At 36.6% G+C, this 12358-nt stretch overlaps 1 protein-coding gene across 4 annotated transcripts in view; it reads right to left on the bottom strand.

The window, feature by feature from the left end:
- Positions 1-2804: 2804 nt before the first annotated feature.
- Positions 2805-12358, bottom strand: part of TBK1 (TANK binding kinase 1) — a 54447-nt gene continuing 44893 nt past the window's right edge. For 2 of the 4 annotated variants that reach the window (XM_064377301.1, XM_064377303.1), the window contains exons 14-21: positions 10316-10437; positions 10145-10221; positions 9227-9266; positions 8601-8702; positions 8397-8493; positions 7885-7991; positions 7485-7556; positions 2805-3584 (exon numbers count right to left, since the gene is read on the bottom strand). In XM_064377301.1, the coding sequence (XP_064233371.1) occupies positions 3533-3584; positions 7485-7556; positions 7885-7991; positions 8397-8493; positions 8601-8702; positions 9227-9266; positions 10145-10221; positions 10316-10437 (669 nt within the window). In that variant the 3' untranslated portion in view covers positions 2805-3532. The other 2 variants (XR_010343006.1, XM_064377302.1) reach the window with 2 other exon arrangements.

Genomic DNA, 12358 nt, shown 5'->3' with positions numbered 1-12358 from the left:
CAGATGTTTTTGTTTTCTATTCCATTTTCAGTATTTCTTAGGAATCTGGACTTTGAATCTTCTTATAAGTGACAAGTGGGGAGCAAGTCTAACTAAAACGACAGTGTAAGAGTTTTTCAGATACTTTAGACTTCTTTAAAGTGGGATGTGGGGTGGAGAATCCAACTAAAACAGTACTGTAAAGATTTCTTTAAATGTTTTTCTTTTCAACTGTGTCTGCTCCAGGACTTCTGAGTTTCAAAAATTTGAGTAATTGTAAATTTTCTGCAGCACTTCCTCAAAGAGAAAGCACAACATATAAAATGCGTCTGAGTGAGGTGAAATTAGAAACAAAAGACTAGCTCTTGGTCAGGCGCAGTGGCTCATGCCTGTAATCCCAGCACTTTGGGAGGCTGAGGCAGGCGGATAACCTGAGGTCAAGAGTCTGAGACCAGCCTGACCAACATGGTGAAACCCTGTATCTGATAAAAATACAAAACTTAGCTGGGCATAGTGGCGGGCACCTGTAATCTCAGTTACTTGGGAGGATGAGGCAGGGGAATCACTTGAACCCAGGAGGTTAAGGCTGCAGTGAACCAAGAGTGTGCCACTGCACTCCAGCCTGGGCGACAAGAGTGAAACTCCATCTCAAAACACACACACACACACACACACACACACACACACACACACACACACACACACACCCCTAGCTCTGGTGGTGGCTGTAATCTGAAAGGGGAATAAATTGTTGTTGACATTTCAGTTGAGAGTCCATTATTCCTATCAATAGTCCCTTCTTAATTCTAAACAATGTATCTCTTACTTTTAACACAGACCACCACAAAAGGTAAACATTATTGCAAAAAAAAAATGACCACCAACAACAAAAACACCAAAGAAATAAAAACAATCTAAACCAAAACAATCATAAAAAGTTCAGGATTACTGTAATTTTGTTCTGAATAATTTATTGATAAAGACACATTTGTAAAGAAATGTTGATTTATTTTTAATATCTAAGAAGCATTTCTTTTGACATGATGAAATCAGGTCTATAAGCCAAGACATGGTGTAATCAGGTCTATATGCCAATAATTTGGTAATCTACAAAGTAATGGCAGCTGGAATTTTTTTTTTTTTTTTTCTTTGAGATGGAGTCTCACTCTGTTGCCCAGGCTGGAGTGCAGTGGTTGGTGTGATCTCGGCTCACTGCAACCTCTGCCTCCTGGGTTCTAGCAATTCTCCTGCCTCAGCCTCTTGAGTAGCTGGGATTACAGGCTTGTGCCACCACAGCCGGCTACATTTTTTATTTTTAGTAGAGACGGGGTTTTACCATGTTGGCCAGGCTGGTCTCAAACTCCTGACCTCAGGTGATCCACCTGCCTCGGCCTCCCAAAGTATTGGGATTACAGGCGTGTGCCACCACACCCGGCTAATTTTTTATTTTTAGTAGAGATAGGGTTTTACCATGTTGGCCAGGCTGGTCTCGAACTCCTGACCTCAGGTAATCCACCTGCCTTGGCCTCCCAGAGTGCTGGGATTACAGGTGTGAGCCACTGCACCTGGTCTATATATACTATTTTTATATCAGTAATTACCATCTTTTGGAAACATGTTCTAATATTGAAAAAATGTTACTAAACTGAAGATGTAACTTATTTTAAAGCTAATTTCATTTAAACAGTCACTGAAAATTAGCAGACTGGTATCACCATTCATTTATTTAAAATGTTTTGACAAATAAATGTTTTCAATGAGGAGGCATTTTTGAGGGTAAAATATTCAAAGCAAGAATGCTTCTTTTCCATGTCACTGTAATGGGGGAATAAAATAATAAATCTTAAAAAATACTACTGTGGAATAGGTATATTCCTATCAATACTATTAATAAAAGTACCATCTCCACATAAAGGTTCTATTTATTGGTGTTCTTTGCTAGAGGTGCTGAAATAAAAACTAAATTGGCAAATTTATTAAATAATCACCTAACTTGAGTAAAATTTTACCTAATATTCAGTGATATAAACATTTAAACTATATAAGATACCCATATTAGATGGTCGAATGGAAAATTAAAATAAAGAGGGACTACATACTTCCTTGCCCCACACATTCTCAGACTAAACAGGTATCTGACAATGGATAACTGTATTCATATAAATAAAGGCATTCGCCCTTGATTTCTGTTATATGTACATGTGACGCTTAAAATGCTTTGCTACAATAATGCATCATAATCTCACATTAAATCCTCATCTTTTCATATCTTAAGATTGATTAAGTTACTGATGTTCTTGGTAAACAAATACATTTCTCTTTAGGATATGTTATTTTATGATTTGCAGGTTGTGTGTAATCATTCTTCACCAGTCTGAAAAGTCAGAAACCACAAACCAAAAGAAAGAATAATTCTGTTGGATGTAATAATTTCTTGCAAAGTACAATCCCTTAGTCTAGAACACTGAGAAGATTTTTCAAAGAAAATGTTCCTTTTTGTCTGGGCACAATAGCTCACACCTCTAATCCCAGCACTTTGGGAGGCTGAGGCGGGCAGATAATTTGAGGCCAGGAGTTTGAGACTAGCCTGGCCAGCATGGTGAAACCTTGTCTCTACTAAAAATACAAAAATTAGCCAGGCATGGTGGTGCGTACCTGTAATCCCAGCTACTTGGGAGGCGGAGGTTGCAATAAGCAGAGACACAGTAATTCTCCCTACATCCAATATTCTGAGAGTAGTTTATGATTACCATCTATAATGTTACTTTCAAAAGATAACTTTTGTTTCACAAACTGGATACACAGAAACACATGAACTCTTTACATTAAAATTGAGAAATTTATTTTTTTTCCATGAAATAGTAAGCAGAATTAAAGTAAAGAAATATACAGCTTAAAACAGTTGAAATGACCTTAGAATTTTAATGACAATTATACATTTATGGCCAAAGGAAAAAATGAATAGTTTTTAATAATGAATTCACTTTAAAAGTTTTGCTTAATAATTCATCTGAAATTACATGGATACAAGGATAACTAGGATCCGGGCACCTCGTAAAATAAAATAATGCCACTTTATCCTTCTCAAAAAAATTGTTATCCCAGTATAACAGTGGTTCGGTTCTGCTCCCCACTCACAGTAGCTACCATTCTACCACTTACAAACATGTCAACTCAGTCTTCCTGATATGTAAGGATGCCTATTTCAGTTCCATTAAAAATATTTCCAGTAGGCAGTCAGAGAAAATGACTTATTTAGCCCCACTCAGAGTAAAGGATCGGTATGTCAACACATTGTTCGGTCATGGCTTTCTTCTCGTACTCACTGAGGTCAAATTTCCTCATATAATTATAAATGTTAAAAGATAAAATTACATCTTCACAGCAGCCAAAAATTTATATATTTTTTATGTATTTACAATATTATACATATTTACATGACCACATCAAATACTGGACTGTAGAAACAAGTGACCATCTATAAAGGCATTCATTTAATGCCCAAGCATTATTTTCTTATGCAAACAAACTTTTTCAAACTTCTATTAGAAAGCTAAAGACAGTCAACATTGTGGAGGCCACCATCCATGGTTAAAGAGCCAAACCTAAAACACATACAAAGAGAGAAAAGGTAATCTCAAAAGATTCATTTATGTTTAAAGGCCATATTAAAATACTTTTCAGAGGAATAAATAGCTATTTATTTCTAAAGAGTTTAAGCAATTATGATTTGTTCTATTTCTTACTGGAACAGCATGGTACATCATAAATGCATGAGAAACCGATATGATGTAATCAAGAAAGTGTTAGTAAGAACTGGATAATTTCTTTCTGGTGGGGTGGGATTTGTTTTTATTTTTATTTATTTATTTATTTAGAGACAGAGTTCTGCTCTTGTTGCCCAGGCTGGAGTGCAATGGCACGATCTTGGCTCACTGCAACCTCCATCTCCCGGGTTCAAACGATTCTCCTGCCTCAGCCTCCCAAGGAGCTGGGACTACAGGTACACACCACCACGCCCGCTAATTTTTTTGTATTTATAGTAATTTTTGTATTAATAGTAGAGACAGGGTTTCTGCATGTTGGTCAGGCTGGTCTCCAACTCCTGACCTCAGGTGATCCACCCGCCTCAGCCTCCTAAAGTGCTTGGATTACAGGTGTGAGCTACCACGCCCAGCTGGGATTTGTAAACTAAGATAGAGTTGGGGCCGGCGTGGTTGCTCATGCCTGTAATCCCAGCACTTTGGGAGACCGAGGCAGGTGGATCACTTGAGGTCAGGAGTTTGAGACCAGCCTGGTCAATATGGCAGAACACCTTCTCTACTAAAAATACAAAAATTAGCCAGTGTGGTGGCACACGCCTATAGTCCCAGCTACTCAGGAGGCCGAGGCAAGAGAATTGCTTGAACCCTGGAGGCAGAGGTTGCAGTGAGCCAAGATCACGTCACTGCACTCCAGCCTGGGTGACAGAGTGAGGCTTTGTCTCAAACAAACAAACAAAAAAAAAGACATTGAGTGTGACATATCCAAGAGATGAGGACAAATGGTACCTTGCTAGAATAGAATGTTATTTTGGAGAGCAGTGGGAAGTAAAGGATGAACAGGCTGGAACCAGACTATTATACTCTTTGAATGGAAGTATGAATTTAGACTTGACTTTTTAGGTAACAGGAGTTTAGAAACTTCTGAGCCAAAGAAGTCGTACAATTACATCAGTATTCTGAAAGATGATTTTGGCTGTAATGCCCATGACAGATGGGAAGAGCTCAGGGTTAAGAAAAAACTAGGTTATTACCATACATCACATATGAAAGGGAAAGGAGATCTGAATGAGGGTGATGAGGGGAAGGATGGAAGCCAACTTGTTGAGAGGGAGTAAAGAACATTAGGAGTCTACAACAATTTATGTTTAAGGGAGTAAGAGAAAGGTGGTACCTCAGAATAGGATAAGGAGACAGAGGGAAAACTGAGTTGGGACAGATGATTTTAGATATGAAAAAAAATTTGAAGTGATAGTGGGTTATCCACATGGAAACAGTAGAATAATACTCTGAACAAAATCTGGCTTCCATTACTAGTTTTGGCATTTAAGATTATGCCATGTTATATCACCCATATCTTGTCAAGAAACCTGCAAATAAAACACAGGAGGAACTGACTTACTAAATGTGGTTTAGGAAGTTGGAATTTTATTCCACAAGGCATAAGTACATAAATATAAAAGTGTGTTAAAAGCACATCTTTGGCCGGGTGTGGTGGCTCAAGCCTGTAATCCCAGCACTTTGGGAGGTGAAAGCGAGTGCCACGAGGTCAAGAGATCGAGACCATCCTGGCCAACATGGTGAAACCCCAACTCTACTAAAATTACAGAAATTAGCTCTGCGTGGTGGCGCACACCTGTAGTCCCAGCTACGTGGGAGACTGAGACAGGAGAATTGCTTGAACCCAGGAGGTGGAGGCTGCAAAGATCCCATCACTGCACTCCAGCCTGGTGATAGAGCAAGACTTCATCTCCAAAAAAAAATAAAGCATATCTTTACAGTCTCTTCTACTAGCTGATCTTTAAGCCTAAAAGGATTTAGCTAAAGTTGTGAAGAAACTGTAAATTGGATACTACAAAAAGTTAATTACTACAAACAAGAAACGTATTTTTTAAAATTAACAAACAATTCCCACCAAAAATAAAAATTGAACAAACATATTAAATGATGTTTGACATCACCATAAACCACAGAAATATAAATTAAAATAAGATCTCGGTTTTTACTAAACAAATTGGGGAACATTTAAAAAACTGATAACGTTCAATGTTGCCAAAGGCCTTGTCTGTTTAGGACTATAACAAACACCCTTTTAAGGAACAAAATTGGCCAGGTGCAGTGGCTCATGCCTATAATTTCAGCACTTTGGGAGGCTGAGGCAGGTGGATTACCTGAGGTCACAAGTTCGAGACCAGCTGGCCAACATGGTGAAACCCCGTCTCTACTAAAAATACAAAAATTAGCCAGCGTGGTGGCAGGCACCTGTAGTCTCGGCTACTAGGGAGACTGAGGCAGGCGAATCACTTGAACCCGAGAGGCAGAGGTTATAGTGAGCTGAGATTGCATCATTGCACTCCAGCCTGGGCAACAGCAAACCTCCGTCTCAAAAAAAAAAAAAAAGAGAAGAGAACAAAATTATTAAAACCCACCAAAATTTAAATTGGCATACTCTCTGACCCAGAAATTCCATATCTAGAAACATTTAAAACTGGTTCCTCAGAAATTCTCATGCAAATACAAGAAGATATATACACAAGATGCTCACTGAAGCACGGTCTGTAACTGTGAAAAATCAGAAACTTAAATGCCCAACAAATACACAAGGACAGGAGGCTGCGTTCTAGCTCTAGCTAATCTTCTCAGGGTATAAATTTAATACCTGTGGAACATGGATAGACTATCCAAGGTTGAAATGTACATTCCATGAGACAGTACAGTGGGAAAGTGCCCTGCAAGGGTACAAATGTGAGATATATATATATCTCACATTTATGTGGTACTAATATATACATATATATATATATATATTTGTTTGAGACAGAGTCTTGCTCTGTCTCCCAGGCTGGAGTGCAATGGCATGATCTTGGCTCACTGCAACCTCCACCTCCCAGATTCACGCGATTCTCGTGCCTCAGCCTCCCCAGTAGCTGGGGTTACAAGTGTGCACCAACACACTTGGCTAATTTTTTGTATTTTTGGTAGAGACAGGGTTTTGCCATGTTGCCTAGGCTGGTCTTGAACTCCTGAGCTCAGGTAATCTGCCTGCCTCAGCCTCCCCAAGTGCTAGGATTACAGGTGTGAGCCTCTGTGCCTGGCCAAATGTGAAATATTTTTATTAGCATTACAAGGGTTTGAGAACTTACAGAAAAGCACCTAAGGGCTTGAAAAAGAAAGGGTTCCATTACAGAGCCAAATATGACTTAATTTCTCTGAGGAATCAGGATAAGGAAAACAGCCATCCAAATATTGCTTTATTGGCTCTGTATGTTTTTAAAAATCTCTTTTGGCCTTATCTATTAGGATTTTGCAGATAATAAGAAGACACATAGCTCCTCAAAGTACTGCATTTACCTATGGCTTTCCCCTGCAAGGAGGTGTGCAGCGGACTCTGTAAGCTACTCAGCATCAGAGTGCTGGTGTCTTAACAAGAAACTCTGATTCCCCAAATTGAAAATTATGATTCCAATGAATACATTATAAAAAATAATGTAAATAGAGTTTGGTCTTTACAAACTGATTCAAATAAGCAAGTAATTCAATTAACCAGTTCTTCTATAAAATGGAACCAATCAACCATTAAAAGGCATCAAAAATTCACAATCATACTGAGAGAGAAAAACAATGAGTTCTGACTTTATGACCCTTTACCATTGCTGAATCTATTCACACAGGAAGATATAAGTAGAGATGTGTATGAACTCAATTGCACAGAAAATCAGAATAGTTATTTTTGCCATTACTCACCTTTCTAAAATGTGGTTATTTTCAGCAAGTTCTTTAACCACTCCTTGCATCTCTTCCTTTAGTTTCTTCATACTATATAAAATAAACAAGCACCTTTGCTTAAAAAAAGTATGCAAATGTTTTAGAATGATGTTTATGTTTCAGTTTTCTAAATTTAGTCAATAAATAACCTTATTAAACACTGTATTACAACAAACATCAAACATTTCAAAATTAAAAAAAGTATGCAAATGTTTTAGAATGATGTTTATGTTTCAGTTTTCTAAATTTAGTCAATAAATAACCTTATTAAACACTGTATTACAACAAACATCAAACATTTCAAAATGTAAGAGCAAGAGCACAAACTGCAATAGAAACAAATGGAAACACTACAGTTACCAAATGATGAGTTTCTTACCCAAGAGTCATTTCTACTAATGTGTTAGAACTTGGATAAATTGGGGTCATGGTATGTTTGATTCCACTGGAAGCTGCAAACATTTTCTGAGGCAAAGTTTCTTGTAACTAAAACATCAAAAAAAGAAAAAGAAAACACATTAATCACAGAACAAAAGTACTTACTACAGATCTGACATCAAGTGTTGGAGCTTTTAATAAGTCCTTTACAAAAATTTTAAATTTTGATTTCAAAACTATCAATGATACAATACTTAATCAACACCCTTGTAAGAAACTTTTCTTACAGATGATAAAAGGATGGTTTATCAGCTGTTTTTAGTTGTAAAACATCTACACTCTTAAAACTTGGCTCAAAATACATATTAAAAATTTGTGGGTGGAACCAAATGTAGGCACATTCTATCCCATTTTTCCCTTGTCAATCACTATCAGTTATAAACTGAAAAGAATTTAAATTTTTCCTAATGAGAAAAATGCTTTTGTCTAGATACTTTTGATAGCTATACTTACCTCATTAGTATAGTCTTGATACTTTGATACTTCTTCTTCAATATCAAAACACTGATTAGTCAGAGATAATAACTGTTTCCTAAGATGAAGCATCTTTCTGAAAATCAAAAAGAATCCATTGATAGGCAGTCTAGCGAAACATTCTCACTTCAAATGTACATTTCTATTGTGCAGTCAACCACTCATCACTCCACGTTTACTCACCTCATCCATTCTTCTGACTTATTCAAAAATGCCTCGTACTTTTTAACACACTCATCTGTAAAGTGTGTCATAGCTTTTGTTGCATGGTAATACAGTTTTTGCCTGTAATTTAGAAATAATCAAAAAGGCTTAAGCCAATGTCACTGTTTCTACTTTCAATATTTCTAAATTTTCAAATATATGAAATGTTATCTGTTTCCTATAATGATTGTTGTGGCTTTAGAATATTTACAGTATTCTAAGATAGACATTATAGCAGCAAGAAGAGAAAGAGAAGGTTCAAAATGGATATTAAAGAAAATGCCTATTGAATGAGGTTAAAGTTAAGACGGTGGTTAAGTCTGCCTTCGCCTATGTGCTCTATTATCTGTCCTTCTGTAATGAGAGTACAGGAGGCAGAAGGTGACTGAGTGGAATGGTAACGTTTGTCCCTGCTCCTTCTCCCATTGTGGTAACTTCCCAATTAAAGAGCAAATGTATAACCTTCAAAAATGTGTACATATTGTAACAATCCTGTAAAATCAAGATTAAAATGTATTTTTAATTATAATTAATTTCAACTTTAAGAAGAATCATATTAATAAAGATTACCAAAAATAATTATTAAACATAATCTGGATACTTACTTATCAAATTTGTGGATTTGTTCTTCATTATAAGCTAGTCCTAGAAATAAGGAAATATATTACTGTTGTTAATGTAGAATCATAACATCATACACAATATATTTTATTTTGAGACTATTGCTTCAAAATGGCTAAGAATTTGAAGCAGATGTCATAGATTTGTGGCTTATGGGCTACTTATGGCCCACAGATGCTTTTATTTGGTCTGTAAATAACAATGTAAAAAACAATTAACTGTCAACATTTAAAAATCAAGATATTTCTAACAAAAACTTTGTATTTCTAGCTTTTTGTTTCGTTTTGAGACGGAGTCTTGCTCTGTTGCCCAGGATAGAGTGCAATGGCACTATCTTGGCTCACCACAACCTCTGCCTCCCAGGTTCAAGCGATTCTCCTGCCTCAGCCTCCTGAGTAGCTGGGATTACAGGCATGCGCCACCACGCCTGGCTAATTTTGTTTTAGTAAAGATGGGGTTTCGTCATTTTGGTTAGGCTGGTCTCGAACTCCTGAACTCAGGTGATCTGCCCGCCTCAGCCTCCCAAAGTGCTGGGATTACAGGCATGAACCACCGCTCCCGGCATTTCTAGCTTTTTTTGAGAAATGGGAAGACTGGGCAATACCTCTGGTGAATCTGAGTAGTGGCTCTCCCCGGTAGATGAGTCCCCACTGGCCAATCTCATTTCTTTCTGTAACCTGCCTAGCCTTTAGAGGTTCTGGAGTTCATGACCCTGATTTAAAGTATTCAAAAGGTTGATTTTAAGAACAGTTTTTTAGCACAATCAATCTTTTTCCTGACAGAATCACATCTCTGAAACAGCTTAAGAAGCCACCCTTAAAGATATACCAACTTAATTTAACTGAATTACAACTAATTACTGAGTGATTTATTAAATTAAAAAAATAGCAAATTTTACTTACTACGTTCTGCTTTGTCTTTTTTGAACTGATAGTAAATCTCTGTCATGCAATTTAACAGGACTTGTAGTTTTTCTACACTATTTAAGGAAGAAAAACTCATATAAATTAACTGAGTCAATGTGAAAAAGAACATTTATAAGAGCAGAAACTACGCATAAAGCTATAACCTACTTTCTGTCTTTTGGATGAGTGCCTTCTTGATGTGCCCATGCATCTGCCAGCAATCCGCCTTGAGATAGTCTGCTGTCAATATCCTGAAGACTGGTGTCTATTGTTCCCTGAGAACTGGAAAGCTAAATAAAACCAAAGGTTGAGATCCAGATTGCCAAAAGCTTTTTTTGAGAAACAATCATCGCAGTGTCAACAAAGTCTAAAGTCTGAACCACATTTCTTTTGTAGATTACTTCAATTCAAAGGCACAGTAATTATTTCCATTTTTAAATACAAAAGAGTTTCTTAGGTTGATTTCCACCAGAGGTACAATATGATTATAAAACGTGAGACCAGCATTAATACATCTTATAAAACATTTCATTCAGTAAATACCCTTCTAAAACAACATGCAAAATACTTCAATCTTGTTTCCTTATCTGTAAAAAGTGTTTAAGTCTCCATTTCATACCCTGTTGTGAAAATTCAACAGAACCACTAGAACAGTCCCAAGCATAAACTATGTAGGTAGCAAGATGTGTGTTCTTCTTGTTTAGAGGCCAAACCAAAGCAACTACTCTTAAAAACAGAAAATGAAAAGAAACTTCATCTAAGATTCTGTTCATTTTAAGCTTAGTAAATTTATCACTTGCCTGCCACAGAAATGCATACAGTATTTGTAAAACTTGTTAAGAAAGGATGAGGCTAGACTAAAGGATAAATACGTCCAAATATTTTAAAGGTCCTGATACACACTACCGCCTTTCAAATAATGTTGTCAGTAGCAGCTGACATTGCCACTAGCAACAAACAACGGTGCCCTTTAAACCACACTCTTGTCAGCGCTGGCATTATAATTTTTTAAGCCTTGATAATCTGAAAGATAAAAACAGTATCTTACTGTTATAACATGCAAGTTTTTCTTACTATTGGATTTGAGCATTTTTTCAAGATTTTTAACTCAGTAACACTTAAAGTCTGTATATACCTGAATCAAAAGTTTCAGCAGATAAATTTTCTTCATTTATAAATTGTCTCTAAATGTTCTTTGCTCATCTATTTTTTACAAATTAACTATTTTCCTTATCAATTTGTATGAGTTAGTTTTATAAAAAATGCTTTATCACATTTTCCCAACTTATTTGCTTTCTAAGATTTTTTAAACATACCGAGATCTTAAATGGTTGTTTTATTTTTGAAACAGGGTCTCACTCTGTCACCCAGGCTGGAGTGCAGTGGGGCAATCTCAGCTCACTGCAACCTCTGCATCCCGAGTTCAAGCCATCCTCTTACCTCAAGCCTCCCAAGTAGCTATGACTAGAGGTGTGTGCCATCACACCTTGCTAATTTTTGCTTTTTTTTTTTTTTTTTGGTAGAGATGGGGTTTCACCATGTTGCCCAGGCTGGTCTTGAACTCTTGAGCTCAACCAATCTACCCCCACCATGGCCTCCCAAAGCACTGGGATTAGAGGTGTGAGCCACTGTGCCCAGCTTAAATTTTTATATGATCAAATATATACCTTGGTTTTTATGCTTTATGTCTTTTTTAACATTAATGTTTAGAATGTGTTAAATTATACATCCAATATATGGGAATTAGTTTATGGAAAAAGTTATTTCTTACAGCATTACATAGAAGAGTGAAAAGCAAACTGAAGGACCAACAGTAAAGGAATAAGACGACTGTAATAAATCCACTTGCTGCAATATCGTATCATTAAAAAAGTGGTGTTATCAAAAAAACCCTGGGAAATGCCTACACTATAATGTTATACAAAAAGTTAAAAATAACAACCATATGTTTGTAGAGTAACAATCATTTAATAATACATATAAAAGAAAACCAAAACAGTGGTTGCCCAAATTTTAGCAGCATGAGAATCACCTGGAAGCTTATTTAAAAAGGCCTTTGCGACCTAGAAATAGAAATTCCATTTGACCCAGCAATCCCATTACTGGGTATATATGCAAAGGATTATAAATAGTTCTAGTATAAGGACACATGCACATGAATGTTCATTGCAGCACAGTTTACAATAGCAAAGACCTGGAACCAACCCAAAT

This window comes from Aotus nancymaae, unplaced genomic scaffold, assembly GCF_030222135.1.
Source record: "Aotus nancymaae isolate 86718 unplaced genomic scaffold, 86718_ANA_hifiasm-v0.15.2.pri h1tg000016l, whole genome shotgun sequence".
NCBI lineage: Eukaryota > Metazoa > Chordata > Mammalia > Primates > Aotidae > Aotus > Aotus nancymaae.
This window is presented reverse-complemented; position numbering and strand designations above follow the sequence as displayed.